This window comes from Hydra vulgaris, chromosome 01, assembly GCF_038396675.1.
Source record: "Hydra vulgaris chromosome 01, alternate assembly HydraT2T_AEP".
Taxonomy (NCBI): Eukaryota; Metazoa; Cnidaria; class Hydrozoa; order Anthoathecata; family Hydridae; genus Hydra; species Hydra vulgaris.
Window position 1 is genome coordinate 11,384,642 of NC_088920.1, and position 12,580 is coordinate 11,397,221.

The window sequence follows — 12,580 nt, forward strand, 5'->3', positions numbered from 1 at the left end:
GATTTATGCGGTAGTGATGTAGTGGTAGAGCGCTCGTTTTATAAACGAGAGGTTTCGAGTTCGATTTCCACCACCTCCCTGGTAGTACGCGCGCTTAACTTGTATCTCCGCGCAACGGCCTTGTTCGTCAAGATTTGTGTTTCGGAATTAAAGAGTTGAGGGTTTAAATTAAATTAAATTATTATTTTTATTTTCCGTATATTGAAATTTACAATGAAATAAATCGTGTTAATAAATAAGAGAGCTGGAGCAGAAGACATAAACTGTCTTATCATCGAGCCCCGTTTTCATTGAAAAAATCGTCAGTTTATATACAAAAAAGAAAAGTAACTAAGTATATAAAAAGAATTTTACACATGTTAGTTACAATATAAATAATAATATAACATAAATATTAGTGTTGAAATATAACTCAATATATCAATGTTTAACAACAATGTAAAAGTATTAAAATTTTTTAACAAATAAAAAAAATTAAATAAAAATAAAACTGCAACAAAAGAGAAGTAGTGTTAATAACTATTTTTTTAGATGATTTATATTATTTATGTATTTATTTTAAAAGAGATATTTTAAATCAAAGTCATTTTGTAATAAGAGACTCTTAGATTCTATCCTGAATTGTTCCAAAGAGATGTTTTGAATATTCTTTTTTTTTTGTAATAAATTTTGAAAAGTGTTTCCACAGAAACGGTCAACGGTATTGGATTTGGTAAGAATTTAGTTTTAAATTACTTTTTGGTAATATAAAGTTGATAATTGAAATTTTAATCGGATACTTGTGCGAGATTTCACTTAAGTAAGACTGAAATACAATAGGAGAAAGCCCATGTTTTATTTTAAACATGAATTGTAGAACTTGGTGTATATTAAGTTTATATATACTTAGGGCACCATGCTTCCTTAAAAAAGGTTCGCAATGAAAAGTTCAGTGTGCACCAAATACAATCCTGCATGCGTGTTTTTTCTTACTATAAATTTTTTTTAATTTACTATAATTAGTACTACCCCATACAATATTACAGTAAGAGATTAAACTATGAATAAATGAAAAGTATATTTTTTTTCAAGGAAGCAGTGTTAAGATATGGTTTAGTTTTATATAATATGGAAATGTTTATTGAGATTTTGTTTTCTATGTATTTTATATGTGGTTTCCATGAAAATTTTCATCTAGTATTACTCCTAAAAAATTAACGATTGGTTCCCTTTTAATAAATGTTTTATTGATTAAAAGATTAGGTAATTTTAGAGGAACATTATCACGTTTACTAGGTTTGGAGAACAAAATAAATTTAGTTTTTTCTACATTTAACGAAAGCCTATTACTTATAAACCATTCGTTTATTTTTAATAGTTCTTCATTAAATATATTAAAAAGAACTTTTATGTTTTTGTTGGAATAAAAAAGATTGGAGTCGACTGCAAACAATATAACATTTAAAATATTTGATGCTAAGTACAAATCATTTATATACAATAAAAATAATAACGATCCTAGATTGAACCTTGGGGCACACCACATGTAATGTGTTTTTTTTTTTCAATTTTTTTTTATAAATAATACATTGTGACCTGTTCGCCAGGTAATCTTCAAACGAAAGTAAGTTTTTATTTCTTACTACATGGAGTTCCATTTTTTTTATAAGTATCTTATGGTTAACAGTGTCAAAGGCTTTTGACAGATCAATAAAACTCCTAAGGTAAAATATTCATTATTGAATGCATCTGATACATGATTAATCAGTTCGATTACCGCATGGTTAGTTTAATTATCTTTTTTAAACCCAAATTGTTTACTGTACAGCAAACTGTTTAACATCAAATAGTTATAAAGTCTGTTGTACATAATTCGTTCCAATAAATTTGAGAAGCAAGGTAAGACGGAAATAGGTCTGTAGTTGGAAATATTAGTTTCGTCAACAGATTTAAAAATTGGAGTGATTACGGCAACTTTAAGTTTTTTTGGCACAACACCTAGTTTTAATAAAAGGTCAAAAATATGAAATAATGACGGTTCAATGATATCGAAAACTGACTTAACAACATTTGCACTAATTTTGTCAATGCCTGCACTTTTATTACTTTTAAGACTATTAAAAGCACTCCTTATCTCGCTTAGATTTAAATTAGATTCTTCCATAATAGTATTACACGGTTTAATATAAGATTCAAACTTTATGGTACTTGGCGGAATTTTACTCGCCAAGTTCGACTCTACTTCAAAAAAAAATGAGTTCTTCAGCTTTTTTTTTTTTTATCATAAATCATTTCCCCGTCAATTAAAAGCTTTTGGGGGAGATTATTTTTTACACATTTATTTTTACCAATTATTTGTTTTATTATATTCCACGTTTTTTTAGTGTCGCCGTTGGTTTTTTCCAGCAACTTTGCACAAAAAATTTTTTTAGAGTATTTTTTTGTTTTTTCAAATAAGTTTTTATAGTTTTTGTAGTTTATTTCATTTTTATATGTTTATGCCTTAAATATTTAACATAAAGTTTTTGTTTTTTTAGACAATTTTATTAGTCCCTTGGTCATCCAGGGGTTTAAGAGAGACTTGGATTTTATAATTATTTTTTTAACAGGAAATGCTATGTCATACTGTTTACAGAATTGCGCTAAAAATAGTTCATATGCATTATTGACAAAAGAGTTCATATGCATTCTGATAAAAGAGTTCGAAAATACAATAAGGAGTTTTCATTGATCTGTCGCGTTAAAGTTGTAGAGTTCGAGGGGGGATTATTTTGGGTAATGTTATCAGTAATTAAGAATATTGGAAAGTGATCTGTTAAACCAGTTTTGATTATGACCGTTCCTAAACGACAGTTTTGAAAATTGTTAGTAACTATATTATGTTGGTATTAGGTTATATTGGGTATCTAAAAAGTATTGAACATTTTTATTTAAAGCATAATTAAGCAAATTTAAGTTAAAATCACCAGCTATGTTTACTTAGCTGGTGAATGTGTTTAACACGTTTTTTTCATGTTGCTTCATCATTTTGTCTATTTCGTTCTTAAATTCTTTAACCATTTTTTGTATTGTTTTTTTTACTTAATCCATTGTAATTGCCAAAATTAACCAATTTGTCTTTATTTAAAAATATATATTTATGTATATTTGTTTATTTAAATAATTGCAAACCACTACTTGTGGTTATAACCACAAGTAACCTTCTCATCTGTAGTGTACCTTCTCGGCCATAGGAGGTGAATTATAAAAAATAAAAAATGCTTAAAATGCTCAACTTGCTCTTAACCTAGTCTTAACCTACCAGAAATTACATAGCTATACGGGAAACTGCTTCCTTAGGCTCATTAAATAATTTTACACTTTTTAAATAAAGCTGTTACGATATAAAACACAAACCAGATTAATTTTTTTTTCAAAATAAGCGCTATTTTTATAATTTTTGTTTATTGATTACCTATAAAACAGTGATCTTACCCAACTATTACTTGCATGAAAGATCTAGGCTTTAATTAGACCGCATATTACAAATAATTTAAAACCAGTATTTTAATAGGTTTTAAACCTGTTTTTTAGATTACAAAAGTATTCTAATAAAAAAACCTCAACATAAAAACTTCAAACAAAAACTTAGTATTAAAACCAAACAAAAGTTTTATTTGTTATTTTTTAAATAATTTTTTCAATAAAGTCTACATTTTGAAATATAAAATTTAATTTAAATAGACAGATAAATCAACTAGCCAATCAAATTTTGTTAGAGAGTTCTTTTACTCAACAGTTCTTCTGAAATGTTCCACAGTTTATCAGCTGCTTCATCATCCATTATAAATGGTGCATAACCCAAGGTTTTAGCCCGTATCTTTTCAATGTCTGATTCTTCTTTGCCAATAGAACAATTCTCTAGATACAGTCCCGATTTTCCTTCTAATTCTGGTGATACTGCAGCCCAAACTGATGTTGAGGCTCCCGCTTCAATTGACTTAAATTTCTTAAGGAATTTACCGTTTTCATCAATCAGTCCTCTTTCAATCCAAACCTCTTTACTTAGATGTCTCCCTAAATTGGTCATAATAATTCCAGGCATAACTGAATTCGATGCAATACCATCGTTAAAAAACCGTTTTGTCAAAGCCAATGAAAACAAACAATTGCATGTTTTTGATTGCCCATAGGAAACGAATCTTTCGTACTCTCTACCTTTTGTAAAAATGATGTCATTAAAATCAATGTTTGAATACGCATGCGCTGTTGAACTGACATTAATTACTCTAGATTTGTTACTCATAAGTTTAGCGCCTTCTTTCAATGCGGGTAAAAGTCCAATAGTCAAAGCAAAATGTCCCAAATGATTAATACCAAATTGCGCTTCAAATCCATTTTTAGTAAAAGATTTAGGACACCCCATAACTCCAGCGTTATTAACCAATATATTCAACGGTCTTTTTTTGGCAAGATATCTTTGCACAAAATTATCAACATTTTCTAACGAGTCCAATTCGAGTAGCTCCACTTCGATCTGATCATTTCCAGTAGATTCAATTAGTTCTTAAGCAACTTGATGTCCTTTTTCCAAATCTCTTGTACAAAGAACACATCTGGCACCAGCTTTTGCTAAAGCTCTTAGAGTTTCAACACCAATTCCAGAATTTCCACCGGTAACAATTACTTCATAGCCTTTCAAGCTGATCCCTTCGACAACCTCCAATGCAGTGGTGTCTTCTCCAAATTTGCTGCACATTGTTTAACTTTTATTTGGTTTTAGGAAACTAAAGTTTAAAAAATGTTGAAATTAAATTTTTTAACAAAAAATAAATTCCAAAAAACTCTAAATTTTTTTCTACGTAATTAATTCACAAATTTAGATTTAATGAAATTAATTACGTAAATGTAATCTGATATCAATAAAAAGTTAACCAATAGAACTCCCTTTCTAATATAATGCTAATATAATAGAGTTAACGTCAAAAGCATCAATAATAACAACAATAAAAACAATATAATTATCAGCAACTTGGACAATAATAGTGATAGCTTAACAGAGTTACACTAATAGTAGAAATAATTTAAAGCAACTAATGCAGTAACAAAAATAATAGTAAAACATAACAAACATTTTTAGTTTTTTTGAAATAGAAGCCTAGTAAAAAATTCAAAATTTGTCAAAGTTGGTTTATTATAAGTTTATTAAGCTCATATCTTATATTTTAACATTTTGTCATTTTTACTTAAGCATTACATTATTCTTTTAAATGAATTGTTTCAAATGAAACATCAATAACTTTGTCATAGAGTTAATAGGGGCGGATCCAGACAAATTAGTATATAAGGGAGGGGGTGGGGCAATTTTTAGGTATTTTTTAGTTTGATAGATCCAGACCATCGGGTTAGGTTGTTAGGGATGGGGTAAGGCAATATAAAGAGGCAAAAATTCGCATTTTTAAATTTTACGAAAATTTTGTTTTATTTTTAAATGCCCTATTTAGATTAATTTCTTCTTTTTCAATAATTAGTTTTGTTTATAAGAAATAAACTAATAACTCTGTATATTCGTTTTTATTGAGACGTATCAAGAGTGTTTTTATTGAGATGTAGTGACATTTTATTCCTGCCAGTAACGTGTTTACTTTGTCACCAATAATGAAAAACTCAATATAAAAAATGTTTTGTCAAATAGCAAACTTAGATCTAAGTAGGCAAACATAACAGGCTTGCAAAACAAAAGTTTCTATCTTTTGATTGACTGCAATGCATTTACTTACGGCTAACTTGTTTACCAGTAGATAAAAAATCTAGTTACTAAAAAATTTAGGCACCTAAGTTTTTTATCTACTGGTAAACAAGTTAGCCGTAAGTAAATGCTATCAATATATTGAGCATTAAAATTTTTACAGCCTGTAATGGTCAAACTAAATTTCAATTTGACATCAGATTTTACATGGGTTAATTTTAAACGCATTAACAATTTTCGGCCAAGGGATCATGTTTACTAACTTCGTCAAAGATTTTATTTTCTTTAAGGCTAAAGAAAATAAAATCTTTGACTAAAATGATTGACTTTTCTTTAACAATTTGAAATTAAGCGCTATTGAAATTTATTCAAGTTTGAGTTGAAATTGAGGTGGTTCATTTGAAGTAAGAAATTCTGCAGCCCATTTTGTTTCTTTCATTTAAACTCATTTTGTCAATTTCAATCGAATTTGAGCCATCACCATAGACTGAAGACACCAAACTGAATTAAATTTGAGCTAATAAACTAAATTAAACTTTTGTTTGTATAGTGGGTTATTTTTGTATTACTTAGGACTAAATGCTTTGTTATCAATGACAACAAACGTTTTGGCAAAAGAAACCAACTTTTAATAGCAAATTACTTGTTTAAATTACTTACCACTCTTTTTTTTGTGAACGAAACATAAAGTTTTTTAGGCGGCGTTTTGATTATAAAATAAAACACAAAACTTAAAATGTCTAAATTTGTTTTATTTTTTCAAAACATCATAAAAACACACCTAAGTTAACAGACACAGGTTGTCTGTTAACTTAGGTATGTTTCCATCATAATACAGCGGAGAAAATAGAATTAGCCTCACCTTTATTTTTTGTTCTAATTTAACAAAAATTGCAGGTAAACAATTATGAAATCTACTTTATTTCTTGTTACTTCTACTACAACTAAAAAGTTTATAAATTGGTATGCTTAATTAATTCCAAATGGAAAAAAAATTAAAAATATTCAATTTGTGGAGAAAATAGAATTAGCCTCATTAGCGTTATATACAAAAAATAAAGAAAATATTTTGTTTTTTCGCTCATTTAGTATTTAGTATAGCTTCCTGAATTTTTAATGACTTCAAATATGCGGTTTGACATACTAGTCACAAGATTTTGGATAGTTTCTATAGATATTTCATTCCAAGCTTCTCTGATACGAGTTTTCAGCTCCAAAGTGCATTCAAATTGCTTACCATTTTCATAAACCTTTCTAGAAAGTATTCCCCATAGATTTTCAATTGGGTTAAGGTCTGGACTACGTGCGGGCCATTCCATTACGTGAATATTTTTTTCTCTAAACCAAGCTTTTGTAAGCTTTGAATTATGGATAGTAGCATTATCTTGTTGGAAAGTGAAAGTTTCACCCATCAATTCCTCACCATGTTCAAGTAAACTTATTTCTAATAAGTCAATGTAGTCCTGTGAATTCATTTTTGTTGAAATCCATGCCAGTGGAAGTTTTCCAGCAAAGGAAAAAGCCCCCCAAACCATAACATTTCCACCCCCAAAGTTACGACTCATCCGAGTTTCTTTCTCTTTTCAAAAATCTTGCCAGTAATATTGATAGCCATCAGGACCATCTAGATTGAACTTTTTTTCATCACTGAAGAGAACTTGATGCCACTCTTCTTGCCAAGACATGTGTTCTTTCGCAAATTGTAATCTAACTTTTTTATGACGAGCAGTAAGTTTTGGTTTTGGTTTACGCTTTTTCCAAACTGTTTTTGGATCTTCATGTAAGATTTGTCTCACACGTTGAACAGATACAGGTAATTGTAAATCAGCACGAATTTGAGATGCAGTCATGTGCTGAGCAGCAGCACGACGTACAATAACTCGTTTAGTACGATTATCAATTTTACGTTTGCCACCACTTCCCTTATACGCTCCATAATTAACGCCAATCTTGAAGTAATTGTTAACCACTTTTGGAGATCTTTTAATTTTCTTTGCAATTTCCCGATTAGATAAGCCTGTATCTTTGTATGCTTTGATTACTGCTAATTCTTCATTTGTTAAACGCTTACCACGTCCCATTTCAAATAAAGGTATCAAAAACCAAATGTTAAAAACTTTATGAGCACTGATTTCACAGTCTTTGTTTAACTTACAAATAATAATAAAAAACTAACTCACAAATGCGTATCACCAGATCAAAATATACAAGTAAACTGAAAATAATTATTGATGAGGCTAATTCTATTTGTTACCGCAAATATCAAGTATTATACATTTTATGGTTTTATCAAATGTTCCGCAATTTAATTATGCTATATTATAATCTAAAAAGTTGTTGTTTGTAACAGTAATTATATGTGTGTGGATACAAAAGTTGTACCGCACAAACTTGTTTACAGATTTACAAAATATTGGATCAGCACATGGTGAGGCTAATTCTATTTTCTCCGCTGTATCATGTAGTATCGGCACTTTTCATGTGTCTGTATGCAGTTTAGAGGTATAAAACCCCTCAAAAAAATTTTTGTTGAAAAAATCTTTTTAACAACAAACCAAGTATATCCTGAGAAACAACTATATAACAGGATTTAAAAAATGCAAAATAAATTATTAGTTGCCATGGTTACCAAATATAATGGCAGACATCCAAAAATGTTAAGGTCACCCCGGTCATTCTATTTCAGTAACTAAAACCATAAAGGATATGATATTTTGGCATACGATTAACAACATAGTAATTTACAAACTGAACTAAAAATTTTCTAAAAAAAAGCATTTAAGCTATGCAGAGTTTTCTAAAATGGCGTATTTAAAAGATTGCATTTTTGTGAACTAAATCTTCTATAAATCAAAAACTAAATTTTCTATAAATGTAAAACTTTTAGTTCCTTATTGTAAAACTAGATGTAATAAACAATTGGTTAAAGTTTCATACAAATCTGACATATGGTTATTGAGATAGGTTGGCTGGAAGGTTAGAAATTGACAATTTGAGAAAAAAGCATTTAAATAATACATTAACAATATTACCAAATAAAAATATCAAATACTCAATTTAAAATCTGTTATTTATAAGAACAAGAACCAGGATCATATAGATAATCTTCTTTGTCATTCTCTGAGTCGTTTTTTTTTTTTTTTTTGCATCCAAGAATAACTTGTCGTTGCTTTTTTAGATGTTGGTCAATTTTAATACTCTGCGAAAAATTAACGCTTTTTGTTCATGGTTAAACAGCCTTGAAAAGTATATAAACCAAGAATAAGGAATAAGCTTTTACAATCGCCATCACCATAATAGCTAACATACCTTAGTTTACTTTGTGAAGTAGAATGACTAAATATTCTTTGTACACTAATTACTTCCATGCCAGAAGTAAAGCCAGGATAGTTTAATTTACATACATGTGATGACTTCAAAGCTTCAAATGCACAAGGATTATTTTCTTTAAGTCTTAATTTTAGACTACGTGCTTTGCATGACCGACTCATTGGCTCATAATCAAGAATTTTACCTGTGTCCATTGATATTGCTGTAACAACTCCATTTAATGAAGAAAATCCACGATGTTGCCAGCTACCAGCTATAAGGCAGTGTCAACAATATTTGAAGAAGATTGACAAACTTCTTTAACAGCATCAATAATTGTTTCTTTTGCGTCAATTTAAGCACAATCAGAGATAGACTTGTTTATTTTGTTGTAATTATTTTTAGTCATAGGTTTAGGAAAGTTCATTAAAGATGTAAATTTTTTTAATCCTGAAATACCTTGACCACATGCACGCATTGAATAAACTATTATACTATTTACATTTAATAATTTTTCTCAAAACATGTCTTTGAAGTATAAAGTTCAATTTTTTTATTGCAGTTAGAGCAGCAAATATTAAACATTTAGTTGATTCCTTTTTTTTTGAGAAAACATTCTGAAAGATTTAATTTTGATTGTAAACATTTTTTACAACAAAGTTGATAAATTATTCAATACCAACAGTTCGATAACCAACAGTTATATTTTAATTATGCTGAGTTGGCTCAATCTTCTCATTTTTTTTTGAGGATATCGATAAATTTATAGAAGTTTCACAAAAAATATGGTCATTTTCGTAACTAATAACAGGAGCAACTGATAAAGTTGAATCGATTGGCAAAGTTTTAGTGTAGCTATTTCCATGAAATTTTTTAGATTTTTTACTTTGAGTACTTTGCTTGACTCTGCATGATTTACCCATTGTTAAAAAAGTTTATTCAATAACAAAAAAAATAAATAATAAAAATAGCATGCAACTCTGATTTAAAACCTGTTGCTGTGCGTGTTGCTAGGCAGATCAAATTTACCTAGCTGAATGAATTGGTTTATATCTCAAGAACTAAATCTTACTTTAAGAAATGGTTTTAAAAATGAAGTTCAGCGATATTCGTGTTAGAATTACAAAAAATATTTCTTTTGATTTTATAATGACTTTTTAGGGGGTCTTACACCTTAACGTTATTTATTTGTTTACTTTCATGAATAAAAACGGTTTAAGAAATCAAAAGAAACAAAATTGAGGTTTTTTATTTTGAAGTTAATACTTTAATAATTCAAATGCTGTTAAGAGTGAGTGGCCAAAAAAACTTTTTAAATCCAATTTAAATCAATATACTTAAAATCTAAAACCCATTTAACTCTATATACTTAAAATAATCATCTTTAAATGCAATATTTGCTTGCTAACCTTTTTAATTGAAAATACGCTTTGCGTGTGACTAATCTCCTTCATTTTGTATGATCTACTTCTTGCAAATGTAAATATTTTTTTTTTGAAAATAAAAATATATTATTAAAATCAAAAGTTATGTAAAGTTATTACATTACTATAATTTAGAGTTATGCAACGCGCAAAAAAGATTTTACGCCTTTATAATTAATTACAATAGAGCAATTAACATATATATTTGTCTTTAAAATGTTTAGCTAATAATTTCAAAAATTCTTAATGAAAATAGGTGGCAATTTTTTGATTGCGCGACATTTCAATGCTGGGGCTATGCAAACCGTGTTGAAACGGGAGACTTGTCAGAGTTTAATGCAGTTATATTTTAAAACTTTTTTGAATCTATTTCATAATCGATAATATAAAATAAACTATTGAAGTCACCTTTAAGTTTAATGAAGTTTAAGTATGTACTAATCAATGATAAATAACTTTAAGTAAAGTAATTAAAAGAAAATAACTTAAATTCAAGATTTAACACAAATAATTTATTTTAAAAAGGTTTTAAAACACTTGTTAAGATATTAAAAATTAAATAAATAACAAAAATAAAAACAAAGTAAAAAAAAGTTTTTCTAATTTAAAATACGCGGATTAGTTAAAGTCGCTTAAACTGGGTTCACGTATGTTTTACTAAATTTCATAAAATCGATTTTGTAAATCGCTACTGCCTAAATAATCATACATACATACGTGCATACATACATACGTGCATACATACATACATACATACATACATACATACATACATACATACATACATACATACATACATACATACATACATACATACATACATACATACATAAATACATACAAACATACATACATACATACATACATACATACATACATACATACATACATACATACATACATACATACATACATACATACATACATACATACATACATACATACATACATACATACATACATACATACATACATACATACATACATACATACATACATACATACATACATACATACATACATACATACATACATACATACATACATACATACATACATACATACATACATACATACATACATACATACATACATACATACATACATACATACATACATACATACATACATACATACATACATACATACATACATACATACATACATACATACATACATACATACATACATACATACATACATACATACATACATACATACATACATACATACATACATACATACATACATACATACATACATACATACATACATACATACATACATACATACATACATACATACATACATACATACATACATACATACATACATACATACATACATACATACATACATACATACATACATACATACATACATACATACATACATACATACATACATACATACATACATACATACATACATACATACATACATACATACATACATACATACATACATACATACATACATACATACATACATACATACATACATACATACATACATACATACATACATACATACATACATACATACATACATACATACATACATACATACATACATACATACATACATACATACATACATACATACATACATACATACATACATACATACATACATACATACATACATACATACATACATACATACATACATACATACATACATACATACATACATACATACAAAAATGCAAAGTGGTTAATTATTCACCATTATCATTTCGAAATCTGAAAAGGAGTATGATTTCGGCATTTTCATTATGCCGAATGGCAAGTGGTATACGCATTTTTTCGAAATTGCATTTAAGTTAATAACATTTTAGGATGGATGAAAAATTCATTTATCAGTAGAGACAAAAAACTATGGAAGAAAAAGTGCAGGTCGTAAATAATTGAATTACAAATCATATCAAGAAAAAAAAATTTAAACAAATAAAATAAAAAAATATTTACAACAAATTACTTAAAGATAATATAGAAAAACAATGTATTAGCAGTAGAGGCCTGCAGGTCGTAAATGATTGAAATACAAATCATACAATTAAAATCAAGCATTACAAATCATATAAACCAATATAAATAATAGATAAAAAAAAAATTCAAAAGGTTTTAAAAGTGCATTT

General features: G+C 27.9%; 1 protein-coding gene across 1 annotated transcript; it reads right to left on the reverse strand.

Annotated features, from left to right (window-relative positions):
* Positions 1-3,516: 3,516 nt before the first annotated feature.
* Positions 3,517-4,741, reverse strand: LOC100206727 (probable oxidoreductase). Its single transcript, XM_065787376.1, has one exon. It carries the CDS (start codon positions 4,382-4,384, stop codon positions 3,734-3,736), a length of 651 nt encoding a protein of 216 aa, XP_065643448.1. The 5' UTR covers positions 4,385-4,741; the 3' UTR covers positions 3,517-3,733.
* Between the last annotated feature and the right edge of the window lie 7,839 nt (positions 4,742-12,580).